General features: G+C 41.5%; 1 protein-coding gene across 4 annotated transcripts in view; it reads right to left on the reverse strand.

Annotated features, from left to right (window-relative positions):
• The window catches only part of DOCK8 (dedicator of cytokinesis 8), a 165791-nt gene that overhangs the window by 12307 nt on the left and 129752 nt on the right, over positions 1-23732 (reverse strand). For all 4 annotated transcript variants that reach the window (XM_079995976.1, XM_079995975.1, XM_079995974.1 and 1 more), the window contains 10 exons: positions 23161-23257; positions 22532-22666; positions 19681-19833; positions 13056-13214; positions 11501-11601; positions 10090-10282; positions 8246-8389; positions 6726-6857; positions 4089-4223; positions 1829-1918 (listed from right to left, as the gene is read on the reverse strand). In XM_079995976.1, the coding sequence (XP_079852102.1) occupies positions 1829-1918; positions 4089-4223; positions 6726-6857; positions 8246-8389; positions 10090-10282; positions 11501-11601; positions 13056-13214; positions 19681-19833; positions 22532-22666; positions 23161-23257 (1339 nt within the window). The remainder of the gene's footprint in view (positions 1-1828; positions 1919-4088; positions 4224-6725; positions 6858-8245; positions 8390-10089; positions 10283-11500; positions 11602-13055; positions 13215-19680; positions 19834-22531; positions 22667-23160; positions 23258-23732) is intronic.

Consider the following 23732-nt stretch of genomic DNA (forward strand, 5'->3'; position numbering starts at 1 on the left):
GGAACTGGCAACAGCTGGGTATAAACCCCATTGCTGTGGCAAAGAACCAGGGCAAAATGCTGGCCTTACATCTCTTGATCTGGCCACACCTGCCAGGCCGCACTGACTCCCCCAAGCCAAACACAGCAACTCCTCACCGTGCTCAGGGCCTGGCCCCTGCAAATACTCATGGTACTCCATATGAAAGGAATACATTATGGGGGCAGGCTTTTTTTAGGAGGGACAACTTCAGTTAATTAAATATTTTTAATGCTTTTCAATACTTTTTGAGGATGGGGGGGTACTACACCCATGAATATGTTTCACCATTTTTATCTCTACTGTACGTATTTAGCCAAGTCTTATGTTCTTACTCCCACTGGTTAAATAAAGACAAGCACAGGCCCCTGCATGATTTTATGAATAATAATAATAATAATAATAATAATAATAATAATAATTTATTTATATCCTGTCCTCCCCGGCTGAAGTGCAGAGGCTTTATACTGCAAATGGGTTGTTCAGATACAATATTTGTTTTTGTGCATTTGGCATATGAGCTTCCACACGTTCCTGTTTGTTCAGAAGAAGAGAAGAAGAAGAAGAGTTTGGATTTGATATCCCGCCTTTCACTCCCTTTAAGGAGTCTCAAAGCGGCTAACATTCTCCTTTCCCTTCCTCCCCCACAACAAACACTCTGTGAGGTGAGTGGGGCTGAGAGACTTCACAGAAGTGTGACTGGCCCAAGGTCACCCAGCAGCTGCAAGTGGAGAAGCGGAGACGCGAACCCGGTTCCCCAGATTAGCAGACTACCGCTCTTAACCACTACACCACACTGGTTGTGGATATTCCCCCACTTGGCATCAGACAGTGGAATTTGACAATGTTTCAGGAGGTGTTTTTTCCTTTTTCTTTTTTAGCTCTCTTCCACAGTTGTTCTTCCTCTGTGCATGTACACCTTTGAATTCCCACCTCCTCAGGAAGTGTGCAAGATTGCCAATGCTACCAGCCTTATTTATCACAATGGGCTAAAGGGAGGCTTGTTTTGGAGTGGGGCCATTCATTTCTATTTGGTTTTTAGTTTAATACAGAGATTAATACATTAATTAATAGTTTAATACAGAGATAAATTTCTTTATATATATAAAAAGCCCAATGTACTGTGTACAGTAATCCCCCAGATGTCCTCTGTGGAAAACTCAGGAGAACATTTCTCCTAACCGGGTTGTTGAAACTTAAGCATGTCTTCAGCATGCCACAAATGGCAAAAACAGGAATGCTTGTACTGCTGGAAACAAAATGGCTAGGTTGTGCTCAAGTGATGATCAAAAGGAAGCAGGGTTGTGGCACCAGAGGCTATCCACTGAAGCCTCACCACATGGGACAAACCCCACTCTCCCCAAATGCACTACTGAGTTTCCACATCAGCAGCGACTGAAGGTGTCTAACTGGATTCAGGTTAGATTTTTTTTTAAAAAAATTGGCTGGCATTTTTATGAATCATAGAATTTAGAGTTGGAAGGGACCATGAGAGTCATCAAGACAGTGTCATATGGACACTGCAAAAACCTATATAGCACTAATTGGACTTACCCAGTGAGAGCAAAGTTGTGGAATTGTCTACTGAATTCAATCATGGTGAAAGAGTATGAGAGAAGGGATGTACCTGTTTAACTCTTCCTTTAAACCTAGCCAAAGCAAATCTATATATGGCTATGATTACATAGTTTTGTCAAATGTGTATAATCAATTCCAGGTTTAGACTTCAGTTTTATGGTTGTAAAATGTAAGAATGCTCAATACAGAATTCCAAGCTCAATAGTAGTAAAGGAAGAAATGCCTTCCATACCTTACTGGGATCTAGCTTGCTCTTGTCTACTGGAGTAGAATCTTTAATCACTACAATGCGATCCTCCCCAAAACACTGACCATAAAAGCCCTGAAAAGGAAAACAAGATTATGGCTGAGGGGCTTTTTTGTTTACAATCCTTTTTAATGTACTTAGGTTGGGTCTACAAGTTGTAAAAAAGATGAGATTATTAACTGAAGATAGCTTTACAACTAAACACTAGTTTTCACAAAGAAAAAGGTCACATAGAAATGTTTCAGGTTTCAGTCCTGTCATGTGGAAAAGAGTGAAACCTGAAAGTGAAACCAACTGTGTTCCTACAACACACTAAGACAAATATTGGCTTAGTGAGACAGCGAATGTGAGAAGAGCCCGTTGCCTCTTTTCTCTTGCTCAATCCTTTTAGCTGCTGTGCAACCACTTGTTACAGCTAGTGGTTAATGAGGAGAAAGCATAGCTGCAACTCCTGGTTCTCATGACACACTAAGCCAAACTCTGGCTTTGCTTAGCATGGTGCTGAAGTAAAAGAAATAAATAACAAAGAGGAGTAAAGCAGCTGTATGGGGGGGGGGCTGCATGTTTGCGAAATCCTGCTACGTGAAGGTTTGGTTTCATGTGTCATGTGAACTAGGCCATAATCTTGCTACAGACATTCTTCAAAACACATATCAGTGTATGGTCAGAACACTGCAGGCTGCCCTTAACAATTTGGTTTATATTTGAAGCCTCCCTTGATGGCTGGAACACATAGAATTCCACTTCCCACCCCCAAGCATTCTAGCCCCATAGAGGGGATTTTAATTCTAATCACAGTAGGAATAGATAAACCTCCCCACCCCCATAAGCTCTTTCTCCCTCCGCAACTGTAATGAATAAAGACAGCTACTTGCCATGCATTGGTCATACATGAAGTATGACCCTGAGTCCTTCATCAGTAAATTAGAAATGGCAATGCCACCTGGTTGGGTTGTACAAATTACTGTGATTGTGTATATGAACTACTTTGAATGTTCAAAAAGTGGAATAGAAATGCTAAATATTATCATCATCCAAGCTAAAAATACCAGAGTTGCCACACTGGCTGTACTACTTGGCCTTTTAGATTAAATCTACTCCAAAGGTACCAAGCTCAACACCATAGGCAAAAGATTAAGCAATTTCAACAATGGATTTGCTCTAAAGAGTTCACAGTGGCAAGCTCCCTTTGTGCACTGACAACCTAATCTAGTTACAGATAGGTAGCCGTGTTGGTCTGCCATAGTCAAAACAAAAAAATTCCTTCCAGTAGCACCTTAAAGACCAACTAAGTCAGTTCTTGGTATGAGCTTTCGTGCATGCACACCAAGAACTGACTTAGTTGGTCTTTAAGGTGCTACTGGAAGGAACCTAATCTAGGTTTATGGGGAAGAAAAGTATGTCAGCACGTTGCTTAAACATGTTGAGGAAAGTTGAAGATGGAGCCAGAGTTCCTCAGAAGATCAGGACATGGAAGAGGAAAGGGCAGTTGCACCTCCCATTGATTGGGACAAAGATTCAAAGGTGAATTTGCAAAAGCCCTGCCAGTTAGAGCAAGTAGGAGCAGTTAACTGCACTCTAGGAACTGCAATAGAGGCTATTTACCCCCACAAGAGAACAATCATTATCACATACTCTGCATGAACATAGAAGGCACAACACAAAGTTGTAGCTGAATTTATGAATTCCACCCCCATGATCCAAATCCTGAAACTCCCAACAGAATCTGAAAGGGTTTTATGTTTCCATGGGGATTTTTTTGAAATAATCTGTTCCTCTACATCCATCCATGAGGCACAGAAGTAAGGCCTCATGGGAGGATGAATATGTGATGAAAACATGTGCTTTTCCCTTTCAGCCTCACTCATTTGGGGAATAATGGATGCAGAAGTGCCTTCCTGTCAAAAGCTTCCCACTCCTGTCCACCATCAACACATCATATTCACCTCATCCTGACCACTGCTGTCCATAAGTGCAGGATATTGTAGAGGTATATTTGTCACACTGCTGTGACACCAGATAGCACTGGAAATTATAGTGCTGGATTACTTCCCATTTGGAAGGGCTTTTTTTTTTTTTTTTGCAAACTACCAGGCTCTGAAGGTTAACTAGAGAAGTGAATTGTGGAGTGTTTATCTGCATTATCTCTTTCATTCCCTGTCATTTTAGGTATACATGTTATTCCTCTTTGAATGCTATCCTTTTGCCATGATGTCCTAACGTTTACAGAAGTATAACCACTTACCTCCAGTCTATGAGAAATCTCAGGAAGTTTGGTAATGGCAGGCTCTTTGTAAACAAATTCCTGTTCATCTAAATCTCCAAATATGGCTCCATAGAAGCCAACACGGAAGTAAGTGCCAAACATTCTCTTCTGACCCTGTTTGATGAATATGAAGTCACTAAATTTCAATTTCTTTTCATAGCTTTCTATTTTTGTGCAGTGATGAAATTAATTTTTATGGTAATTTATACATTTGTGTTTGTTATTCTACAAAGCAGCCGTATCTTAGTAGAACTAAGCATAATTAAAATAAACCAAGAGAAAGAGATATGGTCTGTAAATTAAAGATTTAAGCAAACTTGAAAAAGCTTTTTTACATCTCAAGAGCAACAAACACTATTTGTCTAAGTAGACGAATAGAAGAAGAGAAGATGAAGGAAGACATCAGCATCAGTCGTTAAAGAGTCGTCAACAGGCTCATCACAGCTATCTGCAATCACCCAATCCCACCACCCTTCTGAGTAATACCCCTCCCCACCTTCTCTCTATATAGAAGGGTCTGGTGACTTCTGTTTCAGTGTATCTGAAGAAGTGTGCATGCACACGAAAGCTCATACCAAGAACTAACTTAGTTGGTCTTTAAGGTGCTACTGGAAGGAATTTTTTTATTTTGTTTTGACTATGGCAGACCAACACGGCTACCTATCTGTAATCAGCAGAACAAATAAAACTTGGGCAGAACCCACTGGCTTGCCCTCCTATACTAGCCCCATAGCACTCGTCCTGTTTGATTTAAATTGAGCTTGCAGATAAGAACCTCCCAGTGTGCTTTGCCCATTCTCCTAAAATAAAAACATTGTCAGACATAATAAGGCAATTGCCAGGCAATAAGGGTTGCCCTGTTTCTCTTCTTAACTATTAATGTCCATTTGCACTCAGATACTGCCTATAATTTAAAATCTTGCATCAGTATAGTATTGAATTGTTAGCTATCTTTGAAGGAGCTTCACAAGCACAGAAGACACTTTGTTGCTGTCAAAAAGGCTTATTTGCACACATGGACTGATTTAGTGAAGCTATGTGAATGTTGATGCACTCCCATTCTCTTTTGTATTCTCTGATGCATGTGCAAAGCCACTTCCTTTCTGGAAGATTCTGATCTTGTGTAATTTAGGATTGTGCCAGTTGACTATATATAGGTGAAACAGATTACCACTTACTACATGAGTGTCATGAAGCATGTCCTGCTTCATAGCTTCAATCATGGGGAGAGCTGGTTATTTGTTCACAGTAGCCTTACAGTTGAGTTTAAGTCACCATATGGAATATCTCTACACAGGGACTGAGAAATAGGCATCATAACAAAAGGTGGTTTGAAGAGTCATAAAAGCACTAGGCTATGATTATGTCTCAAATTTTGTGGGAAGGACTGCAGCTTTGTGGTAGAGTGCACACTTTATTTGCAAATGGTGCAGGTTCAATCCTTGGGGTTTGTATATAGGGTAGGACTCCTGCCTGAAACCTTGGAAAGCCACTATCAGTGACCGTCAATGATACTGAGCTAGATGGATCAATGGTCTGACATGAGATAAGGCAGCTTATGCTGTGTTCAATTTCATTGCACATAAATCCCATTACAACCAAGGGGACTTCAATATGCATAACTGACTGAAGAATAGGAAAGCATATATTCTAAGGGGAGTTAATGTTAAACATGACTTGCTCAGTGAAAAGGCAAAATGTTACTCATCCAATATAGGATATTGCTGTTGCTAATTTAATTTCTGGCTTTGTAACACAGTTACAAGAGATTGATTCAGTTGATCAATCAATCAATCAGTCAGTCAATGTTTATTATGGCAAACAGATAGCATATTAAACCAGAATTTCTGCATAATTCTCTACATAAGCAATAAAAACGATCAATATGTGATTTAACAATGAATATACTAATTGAATGTACTTGAAATATGTGTCCAGACAAATACTACATCATAAAAGTTTAAAGGAATAAGAGATTTAACTGAGAACCATATAGCAATTTATGCAGCTGTGTAATCGTTTGCTTTCTGTGACTTATGACTATTACACAAAATCTAGCTACATTTCTAGTAACATACGAATTCCAGTCAGACAAGAGGTAATTTAAATAGTATTTCTCTGACTTTCTAAATTTGGGGATGGTCAAATTTGTCAAATATTTGGTAAGTATTGGAGCCAATCTGTTTGTCCTGAGTGTGGGACAATCAGCTTGGGCTAAGGGGTTTTGAAGTTAAATATCCTTGGGTTAGGATATTGTTGATGGAAAAACCAAAAATGAATAATTTAGTATTTAACTGGAGTAAAAACAATCGGTCCATGTGTCCTTTTAGTCAGCAAGGAAGAGAGTCCTCTGTGCTTGTGGAGCTCCTTCAAAGATAGCTAGCAATTCTATACTATACTATACTATACTATACTATACTATACTATACTATACTATACTATACTATACCATACCATACTATACTATGCTGATGCAAGACTTTAAAATATAGGCAGTATCTGAGTTACACCATGAAGTGCAAATTGACATTAATAATAGTTAAGAAGAGAAACAGGGCAGTTTTGTACTACAGATTGTCTTATATTCATGATCAACAAATGCTTTAGCTAACATACCTTATTTATGATGCTCTCAAAGGCTTTCTGAAGTTTACTGTGAGTGGAAGAAAGTTTCCTGAAATCTCGATGTGCTTCCAAGATGGGGGTGACAATCTTGTAGACCTCATTCACAGTTTCACACAGTCCTCCCTTGCATGAAGATATAAAATTAAAACCGGTGTCAAGTCTCTGATGACATAGACAGATTTTCAACAACAAGCTGACAGGGATTGCTTAACCCTTTTCACACCTACTATTTTTCTACCATTGTTGCACCTTTTAACCCCATGGGAGTTCCAGATTCATGTTTATCCTTGCAAACAAAGAAGCAGGCTGTCAGTTGCTGCCACACATGCACTCTGTTATAGTTTTGTCAGCCAGCTCAAACAATAAGAGGAAGGCAAGGTAAAAGTGGCTAAATAAATGAATAAAAGTCCTCTCAAATCCTGACACAAGCATGGCCCTAGAGCATAGCTTTCCAAACTTTTCATGCTGGTGACACATTTTTTAGACATGAAACATTTTGTGACAAGGTAATTCAGTTTTGGGGACGCAGGTGGCGCTGTGGGTTAAAGCCTCAGCGCCTAGGACTTGCCGATCGAAAGGTCGGCAGTTCGAATCCCTGCGGCGGGGTGCGCTCCCGCTGCTCGGTCCCAGCGCCTGCCAACTTAGCAGTTCGAAAGCACCTCCGGGTGCAAGTAGATAAATAGGGACCGCTTACCAGCGGGAAGGTAAACGGCGTTTCTGTGTGCGGCTCTGGCTCGCCAGAGCAGCGATGTCACGCTGGCCACGTGACCCGGAAGTGTCTCCGGACAGCGCTGGCCCCTGGCCTCTTAAGTGAGATGGGCGCACAACCCCAGAGTCTGTCAAGACTGGCCCGTACGGGCAGGGGTACCTTTACCTTTACCTTTAATTCAGTTTTACTAGCAAACCAGAGGTTAAACTAATCCCTTTCCAGATTTTTTCTGGGGGACACACAGATCCCTAAACATTTTATGAATCTTTGTACTTTTGTCCATTTACTGTATTTATTTTCCCCAATTTGAACTATAAAATGGTGATTTTCTTGAGTCAAAATGAGAGTACCCCTAAACATTTTTAAAGAAAAAAAGAACTAGTGGGGAGTGTGTGAGGAGAACCAGAGCTTACAGTGTTAACAGCTCATGGAGTGACGTCCTGTCCCTCAGGGTGCACGGGTTTCTGCTTGTTTTACTTTCTGTTTTGCTAGAGGGGAGAGACAGCATGTCTTCTCGCTTTCCTGGACTGCTGATTTATTATGCCGCTGCAAATAAAGCTTCTTAGATTAGAAAGAAGCTGCGTATGGAGTGTTATTCTGTATGCCTGAGATTCCTCCATACAGGTTACACTGCTGATCGCTATACTCTGGTAGAAGCCGGGAGAAGCACTGAGACGCAGTGGAAGCGTGCCAGATGTTCAATTTCACAGAGTGTTTATATGACACACTTACACACAGCAGCCAACACACTAACATGTTCCACAGTTTGGAAAGCTCTGCCTTAGAATATAATACTACTCACAGTGTTAAAAAGCTCTGCAGCTTGTTCCAGCAGTCCCACCAAACCATTCTCTGAGAAATACCTTCCAGAGCACACTCCATCTTCATCTGGAGACAGAACATCATCAGAAACAGCAGACTCCTCAAGCACATTGGAGGAAATATTCTAAAAGACAGAACAATTGTGTGGTTCCAAGCTATTCAACCCTTTGCTTCTGCTATTGAAGCCTAGCTGAGCGGAGTGGTCAGTACAGTTTCTGGCTATGCCCTCATTTCATGGTGGTTGTTCTCTGCAGTCCCTCTGGGGGCTGTGAAGTAGTTCAGGCAGTGAGGAGGGAGAAAATGAGGCATGAACCCTCCTGAAACTTTCCGGAGGTGCTAAGGCACCCACTGAGTTGTGTAATCCCATGTCTCCTACTTCAGGAGGCAGAATGGGAGTGACCTGGGAGCGAGCCTCTGCCAAGGAACGAGCCTCCTTAATTTGACTAAGGTTCCTCCGTAATTTCATAGAATCATAGAACTGTAGAGTTGGAAGGGACCCTGAGGATCATCTAGTCCAACCCCCTGCAATGCAGGAATATGCAGCTGGTCCATACAGGGATCGAACCTGCAACCTTGGTGTTATCAGCACCATGGTCTAACCAACTGAGCTAATTTGACTAATTGGTTAACTCATGAGGCACTCTTGATGCAAGATATGCAAGCAGTCTGTGCTGAAAGAATCAGGACTTTTGAAGGTATTTGAATGGTATTTGAGAGCTTTGAAAATCCCTGCAACAGCCAAGACCAGAGGAAGAAGAGGGAAGGATGCTTTATGTTTTCTTATGATTACTGGATGCAGTTTTCTTTCCCTCTGCCCTCCACTGCACAATGGAATGAGACATGTGTAGTCATTTGTTTCTTGGAAGAAGAAGAAGGGGAGGTAGACCTTTGATTTATGTCTTACAAGGAATTTAATATGGTTTTACTACGTTTATCCCCCCCCCCCCAACTCAGGAGTGAATGGATGAAATTTATGACTACTTTCCGATGGGGTGGACTGCTGAGGAGAGGCTGAATTTGAGAGAGAATGGATGCGTTTTGTACTGGAGGAGAAGGCATAGTAGTGTGGGATCCAATGGCTGAAAGAAAAGTTCTGGAAGATTCGCCCTCCAAAATGTTTGACTGTGGTCTGATCACTGATCACTCCTTCAGGGTCAAATTCCACCTTGATGATAAGACAGTTGTCTTATCATTGAGATGGAATTTGACCTTGAAGGAGCACACAGATAAAACAGACACTGCAATATAACACTCAACTAGGTAAAGATTTATGAATAGAACAAAGAGCGAGAGGACTTAAGTTGGAATAAGACACCAAAGTCTAGAAACAAAGATTAATGGAAGCACATATGTTGTTATGGATTATACATACAGGTTTAATTGAGCTATTTGTTGTTTGCAGGGCTGTAAAGGGGCAGATGAATTAATAATATTGGCAAGTGTGAAGTAATGTCAACTAGAGACTAAGTGAGAACTGATGGAGCAGTGGGGGTACATCTTGGACATATCCTGTATCGAGAGCAGGAGACCATTTTTCAAGAAACTGTATTAAATTGAATTAATTTGGTCTGATTTCTAATTCGGAAAATAAATAAAAATAATTGGCAAAAAAGAGTGGTCAGTACCTGTGTGGCCCATCTACCACAATCAGGACATTACATTTATCAACCTGGTACCTTATAGATGTTTTGGACTGCAATTCCCACCATCCACAGCTAACAAGGGCAATGGTCAGGGATGATGGGAGTTGTCATTCAACAAAAACAAGTGGAGAGCACCAGGGGAACGCTCACTTACACAAATAACACAATTGTCTGTTTTTACCTGAAAGCTGACACTGCCAACTGGCAGGTAACTGTGATCTTCCAGCATGCTCAGGTATTCAGCAACAAGAGCAGCAGCATGAACTAAACACATGGCAGCCTCTGTGTAACATTTTTTCTTAGCATGCTTCTCTGCCATGTTTTGGAGCCAGGTCAACCTTAAGTCAGGTGATGTCTGATATCCTTTGGCAATTCTAATAACAGAGCATAAAAGATGTATCTTTCATTTGTCTTGGGGTTAAATTAAAAGCACTTCCTTTTCTTTTGTGGAGATGCCACATCATTTGCTAGGTTTTAATTCTTACAGAGAATTGTGGATTTGAAGATAGCAGAAGCCTAACTAAATATTCTCTACAGCAAGATTTACCAAACTTGGTTCCCCAGCTGTTTTTGGTCCACAACTCCCTCCATCCCTAGCTAGCAGGACCAGTGGTCAGGGATGATGGCAATTGTAGTCTAAAAACAGCTGGAGACCCAAGTTTGGGATGTTGTTGTTGTTTAGTCATTTAGTCGTGTCCAACTCTTCGTGACCCCATGGACCAAAGGACACCAGGCACTCCTGTCTTCAAGTTTGGGATACTCTGCTCTATACCATTATAAATACTTCATTTGTTCCACCAAACCTGGCATTACTTTTACTAATAAATGACTCTGACACTACAGAATTCCTTTCCAAGCACCTCCTTTCTAATACTTTCCATAATATTCTCTCTTTGTTCTCTTTAGATAGATTAGGAAAGAAAAATTATAAAAAATATTTTCAGACCTGCTAATATTGAGTTATTGTCAATGTGTAACATCCCAGGCAAAAACTGACTGAGTAGAAACGCTGCTAGAGAACCTATGCAGTGGATACAGAATGATCCAAGCTACACTGTGTATGCACATGCACATCTCTCTGGTCCTACCATCCCATTTTCAGAACAAGAGGGGAACAAGCAGATCACCAAGTGGGGTGTAACTGCACGGTTGCCGTTCACAGAAAAGTGGTCCCACATCTGTAGGGTAACATTTAAAGGAATCTTGATATTATTTACAGTATTCACAGTAAAGGGACTACGAGAAGGCACACACCAACACAAAGCTTGGCCCCATCATGTTGACTTTCTCACTAACAAAATATCTGGGTCAAAATGTTTATCTACACTAAACCTGGTTAAATAGGCATTAACCCAGGATTTCATTCCCCATGGAATCTGATAACCACCATTTTCTAAATGGGCATAGAGATATTGTATAGAGAATTCCCAGGACTGTTTGTCAGAAGCCAAGGTACTGATAACTGATATAAATCTATCATTGATGTATGCCCTTAATTGTACAGCAGATATTTTGGTTTTGACAAATTTAAATCTGAAAGGTTCTGCATCATTCATCGGAAATTGCTCAAGAGAAATATTAGTGAGCTCAACCTGTACATAAGATCCATGAGCATCTCTGGATCTTCCTGAAACTCTCGCATTTTCACTGTGTCTGACAATATGCTGTTCAGATTATACAACAGCTCTTCCACCTAAGCAAACAAACAAGTCCAACATTAAAATGAACAAATTACTGATGTGCAAAGAAATATATTTTTTTCCATAATGAATATTTGAAAAGTCATATTTATGATGGAATTTTATTTTGAATATTTGTTTATTGCAGGGGTAGTCAACCTTTTATACCTACCGCCCACTAATGCATCTTTCTTGATGGTAAAATTTCCTTACTGCCCACCAGTGCTCTGTGGAAGGAAGATTCAGCTTGTGCCATAGAACCCCCTACTGCCCACCTAGAATCCTGAAATGCCCACTTTTGGGTGGTAGGGACCAGGTTGACAACCCCTGGTTTATTGCATTATCATACCTTTCCCCCAATTTTATCCTCACAACAACACTATGAGGCAGTCAAAACAAAACAAAATAAATAAAATAAATAAAATAAAAAAATTCCTTCCAGTAGCACTTTAGAGCCCAACTAAGTTAGTTATTGGTATGAGCTTTTGTGTGCATGCACACTTCTTCAGATACCTATGAAGCAGGTTAGGCTGAGAGATTGTGGCTCAAGGCTCAAGGTCACCCAATGACTTTCATAGCTGAGCAGGGATTTTAACCCTGTTCTCCCAGGTCTTTGTCCAACACTCTAACCATGGCAGTACATTACACTACACTGGCTCTCTTTGTTGGATTAATCTACAAAAATGGCATATCGTAATATTTTTTCTGAAGTGTTCAATTTGTGACAATTATGAAATTTGGGGAGTGGGCAACAACAAGATAATGTGGTAGACCTGCAAGTAAACACAACTACCATCCTTAAGGTTTCAGAACTGAATGATTCACTACACCAAGGATGTCAGAAAGCAAAGACTCAGCAAAGTTAATGCCATTATCCATCAGAGCCTTTTGCCAGCAATTCCACAACTAGATTCTGGTTGGGTAGATCTTTCAATGTTCAGTGCTGGTTCTTTGCTCTCCTCCTCCTTACCATTGTTGCCACCCTGCCTCTCCGTCTGAGACAATCCACAGAGGACGAGACATGCAGAGTTTTCAAGGACTTCTGGTTTGGCTGTGACCCGAAACAGATCACTCGGAGATGAGCGCCATTGTGGGGGGGGGTGCTGGGGTGATGCGAGGGCAAAGCACACCCCAATATGCTCAAGAGGGTGTCTTGAGCCCAAAAGAGAAAGCAGCGGTGGCGCAAAAAGGCACAAAGGGTTGGCAGTGAGCCCACATTGGGAGCATGGGTCTTGGTAGGTTGCCAGAGAATGTTGACCTCTGATAATGGGTCCTGCTTCTTCTCCCTTGGGCTGGGAGCAAGACACAAAATGGTTTTCCAGGTGGTTCTGGTAGCTCTGTATGATCAGCTTTCCGTCCGTCCGTCCTCCCTCACATGAATGCCAGCTGATTTTTGTGAGCATACAAAGAATTAACTTTTGTCCAGTAACCTACTCAAATTTTTCACTGAAGTAGCAAAATGCCTTACCTGTCCCGGAAAGAGAGTTGGCTGCATGTCTACATCTTCCTCTGCATATGCCAAAATAGTTCGTAAAGACTTTCTGAGATACTCCTCGTTAAAATCTGATGCTTTACCAACCAGAGAAGCCAATGACATTGTCACTTGCATTTTGACTCTTGCAAAGTTCTTTTAAAAAACAGAAAAGGGAGTGTCAGATTGTACAAATGAAATGTATTGTACTGATTTTCCGTTAGCTGGTTTTTGTTTGCATGAAATTTAAACCTCCCTTTGGCTTAGACAGAATTTGTTATAATGGATTAAGTAAGCCCCACTAAAATAAATGGGATTTCCTTCCAAATAATCATGGCATTATGAAAGCTACTCTTAGTTCATTTTGTGGAACAAATAAAATTCAGTTTCATAGGCACTGGGAATCTGACTAATTCTTTTTTTAAGTTTTTATTTATTTTCATGGTACAGAAGATAAATTTTATGAAAACAATTGTTACAACATTAAACAACAAATAACTTGTCCTGATGAAATTACAGACTTTTATCATGCCATGTGTTAGTTTCATTTGATTATTCTAAGAGTCTGAACAATTTATGTATTCAATAAACGTTTGTTATATGTTATAAAAAGATTGTGGATTGTGTTTGCCCTTTGCTGCTCTCACCTGGCATGCTATTGACCATACTCTGTCATACCAAGAGCCATACTTTTGGCCATACTTTGTTATACCAAGAATCAATGTTCAGCCCAACACCAGTTTTCCAACATCTGGCTATCATACAGGCGGTAGTCAATAGAAAGGCTAAGAGGTCATCTTCAGGATAATCATGAGCAGATGGGATCCTAAGCCCAAGTACTGCTGGTGCAGGGGACATTTCAATTGTTTTGTTGTATATCAAGCTTGTTTCTTTGAAGACAGCATCCCAGAAAGATTTGATGATGTCACAACCCCACATATGTAAATATGCACCTTTGACTGCACATTCCCTCCAACAATTGGGATTGACTTCCTTGTCAGAGTTCAGTGCCGGTCAGAGGTATGTGCCTATCTCTCCAGGCACCGGCTGAATTCCTTTGACCTCCCTCCGGCGACTCCCGGCAGTAAAAACACACGAGGTCCGTTCCGGCGATTTTCCTCAGGCTGTGAGAAAAACACACCAAACTGCTTCTCCTCCTCCCTGCTCTCCAGCATATCCCCAGGGAGGGGAATCAGACTCAGACAGAAATGTATCTTACATGCTTTTATTCCTGTCTTCACTTCAGTACAGAGAAAACATGTCCGCTCTCTTCAACAAACAGAGAGAAACTCCAAACTCCACCCATGTACATCCTGTACAGGTCATATGACACACACACTGAGCTAACATCCGGTGCTCAGTACAGAATGGACTGCCCCTTTGTTTCCATGGCAACAGTCACATACATCCTGTCTGGCTTTGCAGCCACAAGCAGCTGTCTGAGCTGCTGTAGCCTTTGCTTGCTGCAGCATTGCTGCTTTAGAATAACATACTCCCCCTAAAGTATCAATGCGTGCAGCGAGCAAAGCGTCATCCAGAGAAGAAAACAAACAGTTGTTATACTTATAACACTCCCCTGTTGTTTCAGTTCCACCCTTGGAACTACCCGCCACTGGTTTTACCAATGTACCTCTCTGGTTGTGTGACTTCCAAGGAATGAGTGCTTCTGCATTACCTTGGTTAGCAACTCTCTGTTGTGCCTTTGTCTCTGACTCAGACACAGCTTCAATCTGACCTTGGTCGTTTACAACAGCAACACATGCAATAGCTTGGTTGGCAAACTCTTTTGAATACCTCTTGGGTGGTACACCCTTCGTTGCTCTCTCAGACCTACGTAAGAGGTGCTGCTCTTCCTTGCTTTCTGGTTCAGCCTCTGAACTCTCTGGAGAACCAGTACTAAGCTTAATCAGTGGTTCATCCTCCTCTTCTGAGGGTCTAGTCATTACGTGAGATTTCCCCTCAATGACTGTGACAACTGAGCTGTCTGAGCTATCGCTGTCATCATCAGTACTACTGAACTCAATAAGATCAAACTCATCATCATCATCATCATCACCTGTGGGAAATGTGTGAACAATCACTCTCTCCTGTTCAGGAGCACTCTCTAGGAATTTTGTGAGAATCACCTTACCAGATTCAGACAAAATTACTCTGTAGAGACCCTTTTCATAACCCACAAAAATGCCCCTGGCATTCTTTACTCCACCTGGAGCTTCTGTTCTCACATGAGACCCGAAAACCTTGAAATGGGCAACAGAAGGTTTTCTGTGGAACAGTTTCTCAAAAGGAGAACATCCCAGGTCTTTTGAAACCTTTCTCAACCACGTGTAACAATATGACATTAGGGACTCAGCCCAGTACTCATGTGGCAGATGTGAACTAAGCAATTGCGCTTCCATTCCCTTTTGCAATTCTTTGTTCACCCTAACACAGATACATCTCTTCCAAGCTTCTTCGGAAGCTGCAATTTTGTGTCTTATCCCTTTCTTCTTCAGGAACCTCTGGAAATCCTGTAAAAGAAAAATTGGCTTCTCATCTGTGCAAAGACAATCTATGTCAGCATCATGCATATTTTTAACCTTGTCACAAAACTCTTTAAACCTTTCTAAGGCTTCTTTCGGTCTCTCCAAAAGATAAATCCAGACAAAAACCTGTAAAAGAATCAACACATATTAGGTAATACTTTGCATTGCCTCTAGATGGTGCTAAAGGACCAATCACATCAGCATACACCCGCTGAAATGCCTTGTCGACCCTCGAGGTGACCTGCTTGGCGTTCTTTTCAGCTACACCTGCAAAAGAAATCATGTTAGAATCACAAGAATTACATTCCATGTAATCACTTTGATCAAAAGTCAACAAATACAGTCCATCTTTCTCTTTGGCAGAAAGATACAACTCTCCATCTTTGTAGATCTCGCAGTGTTGATCATCATAGGACAGTTTTAGTCCCTTCTTGGCAATCTGCGAAACGCTGAGCAGATTGTACTTCAACTCTGGAACCAAATAAACATTGTTTATAGTCAAGTTCAGACTTTTAAGATACACAGTCCCAATTCCGGTGGCTTCCAGCTCTTGACCGTTGGCTTGTTGTACAACGAAGCTTTGCTTCTCAAACGACGAAAACAAATCCCTGTGATGGGTCATGTGAACCGTCGCTCCCGTGTCTAAAATGAAGGAATTCTCCACTTGTGGTGTGGCTTTTAGGGACATCAAAGCCTTTGCAGGCTTCGCCTGTGACTTGGCATGACTTCTGCCTGACGCCTCAGACTTCGTGGAGCTTCCCTTGGCTCCTTTGTTCTGACGTGGCTCCTTGCAGTACCGCTGAAGATGCCCAGTCTGCCCACAATTGTGGCATCGGACAACGTTCAAAGCTACGGCGTCTCCTCCAGTAGCTACAGCAGTGGGGGTGTCTGAACTCCGTTCTTGTCTCCCCCTGTCCTTCACTTCCAGGGCAGCAAGTCTGTCATGTTCGTTCAGAACCACGGCAAAGACCCTGTCCGACGTTAGATCTTGCGCTGGGAGAGACCCCAGCTGACTGGCAACCGTTTTGTAAGTCCGATTCAGGCTGTTTATCACCATGAAGCAAAACACTTCCTCATCCAGATGGAAATTGCGTTCCACCATCTGCTGACGCAGAAATTTCATTTCCGTCAGGTGCGCTTGAACATCTCCAACAGGCGCAAGCCTCAGGTTAGTCAGCTTTTCAAAATACAGCAACGCTGAAGAACCTGCATCTCTCTGATGTGTCCTTCTCAGCGTGTCCCAAACATCTTTCGCGTGCTCTAAATCTTGTATATGAACAAGCTGAGAGTCTGACACGCACAGAATTATAGCAGTTCTGGCCTTCACATCCTGTGACTCCCAAGCAGGCGTTGGTGCTGCAGGGATGGGGTTCTCAATTACCCTAAACAGTCTCTGATTCTGCAGCAAGGCCTTCATCTTAATAGACCAAGATGCATAATTGTCACTGGTCAAAAGGGGTGGAGAAGACAGGCCTTCCTTCTTGGCATCCATTTTGAGTCCTTGCATTGACTCTCAAACACAAGCCTCTAAAATCCAATAGCTGGCTTGTTTACACTCTGTGCACCTGGCAGCAATAACACTGGCCGCTTGGAAAGTCCCTTTCCAACAGTTCCTTTGTAAGGCCTAGTCTAAACACGAGCTGTTTGTGCCTCTCTGGGCATAGCCTGACATCCAGCCCTTATCTGCGTTGCTAAGCAACCACATTCCTTTCCTTGGACAGGAAAAAACCACAGGAATGTTTGGAATGCAGACTCTTCTCTCTCGGAGCTGTTTTTCCCAAACGTTGCTCCCATGAAGCAGAGAATTAATCCATCTGCATTCACACTTCTAAGGCCCGAAAATCTCATACCTGGGCTCCGTAGCTTGGCTTTCAGCTTCTTCTGGTCAGCTTCTGGCTGCAGAGAATCAGCTTCCATCTCAGGCTTCCATGGAGAGGGATGAATACAGTCTCCTTGATGCAGACCCCCATGGATCGTAGCAACCGTCAGCTGCTACCAATGTGAGAGTTCAGTGCCGGTCAGAGGTATGTGCCTATCTCTCCAGGCACCGGCTGAATTCCTTTGACCTCCCTCCGGCGACTCCCGGCAGTAAAAACACACGAGGTCCGTTCCGGCGATTTTCCTCAGGCTGTGAGAAAAACACACCAAACTGCTTCTCCTCCTCCCTGCTCTCCAGCATATCCCCAGGGAGGGGAATCAGACTCAGACAGAAATGTATCTTACATGCTTTTATTCCTGTCTTCACTTCAGTACAGAGAAAACATGTCCGCTCTCTTCAACAAACAGAGAGAAACTCCAAACTCCACCCATGTACATCCTGTACAGGTCATATGACACACACACTGAGCTAACATCCGGTGCTCAGTACAGAATGGACTGCCCCTTTGTTTCCATGGCAACAGTCACATACATCCTGTCTGGCTTTGCAGCCACAAGCAGCTGTCTGAGCTGCTGTAGCCTTTGCTTGCTGCAGCATTGCTGCTTTAGAATAACATATTCAGGATAGCCTGCAGAAGTTTTAATGAGGCTTCCCTTATTTTTGCAGAAACTCACTGATTTATTCTGAGCTTCCCAAAGTAAGAGTGAGTTTAATAAACCAGAACAAATAAGAAATGTACAAATCTGTCAGTTTTGATTTTTCTCAGTTTCTCATTCTTAAATTAAGTTTGCCACATTTTCATGTCAGTTTCATATCAGTTTGCAGTTTGATTTTCTTCTAATCTAATATACATATTTTAATGTAATTTCCCCAAATATACCCATTTTTGCAAAGCAAATTCCTCTAATATGCAGTTCTGTTCATTACCTTCACAAATGCATGTATCTTTTTCTCCTCACGCATGCATATTTGTATGCATTAATTGACTGGATAACTGCATTGAAACATTTGGCAAGTGTGAATTTCAAGGGATAGCTGTGTTTCAACTCTCATATAGTTTCAGAAAGTGTAGGGTTTCCCTTTAAATGCAAACTGAATTGAATATTTTCCTCCTTCCATAATCAATAGTAATAACAAGTTAAAATGAGGTTACATCATTAAAATGTTACTTCTTCTCAAACCAAAGTCTACTAGACTATTATTCTCCCTTCCTGTAATGGTTGGATCTCTCCCACAGAAGCGAGTCAACTCCGGCAGTAAGTAACTCAAGTTTATTGCTCAAGACACACAAATCACTCTGGAACTCAGTCACTCAGTGACTGCTTCCAAATTAGCTGTTGCCAAGTCTGAGTTCCGCCCCTTCCTGGTCCCACATTTAAAGCCCCACTTTCGCTTCCTTACCTGTTCACACTTCTCATTAATTCTTGTGCTCATCATCAGATGGGCTACTTCCAGTGGCCCTCCCTCTGAGTCCGAGCTTAAACTGTCAGTCTTCCCCCTTGAACTCCCCCCTTCCTTCTTCTTGTTCTCGGAGCTCAGGCTTCTACTGCTACTAGACTGCTCCTCCTGCCTAATTACCTCCTCCTCTCCCCCTCTGTCAGCAATGGGATGCAGCTGACACTCTCCTATCTTCTTTCAATTACAGGTTCCAGTTTACTCTTAACGGTTTGCATGCATACTGTTTTTAAAGTATCATATAGTTCCATATTACGGGATTCAGAGTTACAAATCTTATACATGAAGGCCAAAAAAACTTGGGCCAGTGCAGCCTCATCATATATGGTATCCCTCAAACTGCATAGAGCTGCACAGTGTAGCATGGCCAGGCCATTTTCAGCTAGAAGGAAATAACTTCTACTAATATAAAGTAATTATATCAGGCAAACAGACAATGAAGTAGAATATACAGTGGTACCTTGGGTTAAGAATTTAATTCATTCCGGAGGTCTGTTCTTAACCTGAAACTGTTCTTAACCTGAAGCACCACTTTAGCTAATGGGGCCTCCTGCTGCTGCTGCACCGCCGCTGCACGATTTCTGTTCTCATCCTGAAGCAAAGTTCTTAACCCGAGGTACTATTTCTGGGTTAGTGGAGTCTGTAACCTGAAGCGTATGTAATGTGAGGTACCACTGTAATGTAATTATTCTGTGGGAAAACAAAATAAATGCAAACACTGAATCTGTGATTTAGGCTGTGAGTATCTAAGGAAGTATCTTACACTTATGCAGCTGAAGCTGTATCTCATAAGGAGGTAAAGAGTAGCACAGGCTTGAATCCGAGTGGTATCCATGCTGCTGCTGCAGTGCTGAAGGAGTCTTTGACACAGGTCAGCACACTGCTCCACTTCCTCTTCAAAGAACAACTCTCCAAACTAAAGGAAGCAGAAGAAAAGACTGTAAGATGGTGTCATCATAAGAGCTTTAAAACGACCAGGTAGTAGCGAGAGGATTTTTTTAAAAGTTGCCTCTGTGCCTTCTGAGACAAGGGGTGCCTCACCCAGGGGTTCAGAACCTGTGGTCCTCCAGATGTTGCTGGACTAGCCCTAGAGACCAGCCCTAGAGACCATGGCCTTTAGTGAGGGAAGATTGGAATTGGAGTCCAATGGAAGGTCACCCTGTATGGTGACCTGTGCCAGGAAAGTGACAAGGGCAGTGCAACCGTATTGATTCTCCATCTCTTCTGAAAGAAGTTCAGAGTCACAATGGGAGAGGACCCTTTTAGAGGCAGCCCTTTATTTAAAGAATGTTTTCCTCAGAGATGAATCACAGAATCATAGAGTTGGAAGAGACCACAAGGGCCATTGAGTCCAGCCCCCTAATGCTTGCCTGACACCATCTTTGATATCATTTAAGAACAAAGCAAAAACTTTTCTGTATCAGAAGATGTTTGAATGCTGATGTTATTACTCTTGGGAATGGCTGCAGTACTTAGTTTATTTTGTGATAATCATGTCATGGTTGTGGAAGATTTTGGTGTATGATGGTTTTGATGGCTTCACCAAATTCACTACTTAATCAATTTAACTTGATATTTAATGTATTTTTTTATAAAAAAGGAAAATTACATTAAATATCAAGTTAAATTAATTAACATTTTTTGTATTGCTCATTGCCTTGAGATGTCTCAGTATAAGGCAATTCATAAATTTTATTAGATCTAATCTAATGATATAGGAACATCAAGTCAGCAGTGATGACTGCCAGTTTTGAATTCTTCATGTTCTGCAGCAGCAAGAAGAATTCATCAGTCCAGATTACGGTTCCAAAGAGGCACCACAACATCAGACGCTGTACAAACACAGCACACATGAGATATAACCCCCTTGGCCAGGCAGTTCTACTGAAATACATTATATATAATGCACAGCAAGATGCTGTGACAAGCTGGAAGCTTGAGAAGGGAGGAGGAGCTACTCCTTATACTTCTTTCTTCTTCTAAGAGATGTGTTGCATGTTGTGAGTTTTAACTACATGCATGACGTTCTGAAAAATGTTTTTAATTACAGAACAGTTTCATAAATACAATAAAACAAAAAATGATTCTGATAAGCTGGCATGTGGGAGAGCTCAGCTGGCAGAGCATGCGACTCTCAATCTCAGGGTCATGGGCTTGAGCCCCACACTGGGCAAATGATTCCTGCATTGCGGGGAGTTAGACCACATAGTCCTCATGGTCCCTTCCAACTCTACTGTTCTATCAGAAAGAAGACAGGTAAGAATGAACGTTTGTACAATAGGAACACCCACCATCCCTTATTGCTGTAACCTGGTAAGACAATTCCACTATATCAGATATTCCATTTGCTTATTTCTCTGGCTATCCTAACATTGCTGAAATTCTTTGGATTTCATTGTCAAAGGAAAATGAACTATGCATACCTATGGTGCATGGTTAACTATTTACAGTGGTAGCATAAAGCACAGTGTCAAGTCATTTTGTCTAGAAGACAGATTTCTTCAATGGTACAGTAATTTTAATTGCAAGAGAGATTGGACAGATAACATGAAATAAGAGCTTAATCATGAATTTCAAAACAACTAATGGCACTGCTCTGTAACTTGTTAACCAAGTCACATTTCAGGCTACACTGGCTCTTATTTAGAAAGGCTATCCTGAGATTTTACATTTACATTTACACCTATACACTATATTTCTTAAGAACCACCCTGATGGATCAGACCAAAGGCGAACTACTCTTAGATCTTTCCCACAGGGGCCAATGAGATGCCTCCAGCAAGTTCTCAAGCAGGGCACGAGGGCAAGAGCCCATCTCATACTGTTTTGCCAACCCAACTGGTACGTAGAAATATGTTGCCTCTGATTCTGGAGGTCGCATCCATCACAGCCATCACAGTCATCAACAGCTGAATCTGGTGGCACTATGTGAATATGTGCTTCCTTTGGTCTGTCTTGAACTTCCCGCTATTCAGTTTCACTGGATAACAACATTTCCTAGTATTATTCTCTATCACAGATACTTTTATAAGTCTTTAACATGTCCCTCCTTCCTCTTCTTTTCCCTAAGCTAAGAAGGTTGTATCCTTTCCACAAAGCTGAGCTGCTCCACCCAATGACCTTTTTCTACAACACTGAGTATGTACAATTTCTTCAAAGGTTTATTCCTAACAATAAAACATTTGCCGGATGGTAAATGTAGCTAATGAGGTCTGTCTCCTGAACTTCACCTTGATGACAACTAAGCAAGCCATTACATAAAATCTTGTCCAGGTTTGTATTCTGGTTTTTCTTTCTTTCTGAGGATGGATCACAAAGCCTGTCTTTCTCTGCTATTTTAAAATTTAAAGAAATCTAGGTAATAACCCATCAATCTTATTCTGTCTCATTTTCTGCCATGTGTACCACCAGCAACTCAAACTCTGGAAACAGAAGTCTCCACTCACTGAGTTATCAAATGCATGTACAATTTTGTGAAAAGGTTACCTTGAAGGCTCTTGCACAGGGATAACAGTGCAATGTTTTGAGAGGATCACAAGGGGTTTGAACTTCAATAATGTGCCCTTCAGGATCCTAACAAAGAACCTGATAACATAAGTAAGCCAAGTACTTACCTTGACAATTAATGCTCGGAGAGTAGCAAAGCAATGAGTCAAGTAGGTTGTGCTCTGATCACAGGTCAAAGAATTTACAAGGACTTTCAACACACCTCCCAAGACATTATCTCTGCAATCCATAGCTGAAGTCGCCTACATCACAGAAGAGGATTCTTAAAACACAGAGTTTATGCTATACTAGTGCCAGTCTTGACACAATAAGATAGCCCTAAGCAATAGACAGAAATTACCTTGATGCTTTTCACAGTAGAGGGGAGAAGGCATATAGCTACAAAAGATTTGTTAAGAGTGTATTCACGTACAGGGTTTTTCAAGCATTACATTCAATGAGTGTAATGATCTAAGACCCAGAAATCAATGGGACTTGAGGAGACCTGTGTAGTACTCTCTGTGGACTCTCCTGAACAGCAAACTGAAAGATGCAATTTCATATTATCTGAAAGTATAGGGTGGTAGGAATAGCATGAAAACAATTTACTCTTAACAATTGGGCAATAAGCAAAGAATCATTTTTTAAATTTCAACATATAGCAGTTAAATATACCATGTACTGCAACAAAAACAGAGGCAGAAAGAAAGCCTCCCTTTCCAAGGGTAGAGAAATTTGTATGCAGCCAGTTTCTCACCTGGATGATGTTCTCTTGCATGTCTAGGATAATCAGATTAGCTTCTGTGGCTAGGTTCCCACTAACCAACACTTCTTGGTCAATCTCAGCTTTTGTTCTAGGAGCATGACAAATCAAGTTACCAAATTAATTCATTAATCAAATTGCCTCTTACTTTAGCGTACTAGGCTTTAAAAACAGGACCTACACTAACCCTGAAACTGCAATGCTGGGTCTACTTTTAGTTTATCATCAGAAATATTTATCTTCTTTGTTTCTCTTTTATTCGGCTCAAATGCTGTGATCCATGGTTAAACAAGTTTAACAGAATTAGTTAAACCCTTTCATTAGAAGGATTGAGGCAGCTGCATTTGGTGGTAGATGCCAGTGACACTGACATGGTGGAAGACAATTTGATGTATGCCAGCCTGTCCAGCACCCCTTAAATTTGCTGCCATTAGGTACATGACATGGGTGGGATATTGTAAGGCTTGGGTCTCTCCCACACAAACAAGACGGCTCTGGCAGTTAATTATTTCAGATTTATTGGCACTTTTTTTTTAAAAAAAAATAATTTTTATGAAGTTTTCATT

The sequence above is a fragment of the Podarcis cretensis genome, assembly GCF_951804945.1.
Source record: "Podarcis cretensis genome assembly, chromosome: 11".
In the NCBI taxonomy this organism is placed as follows: domain Eukaryota; kingdom Metazoa; phylum Chordata; class Lepidosauria; order Squamata; family Lacertidae; genus Podarcis; species Podarcis cretensis.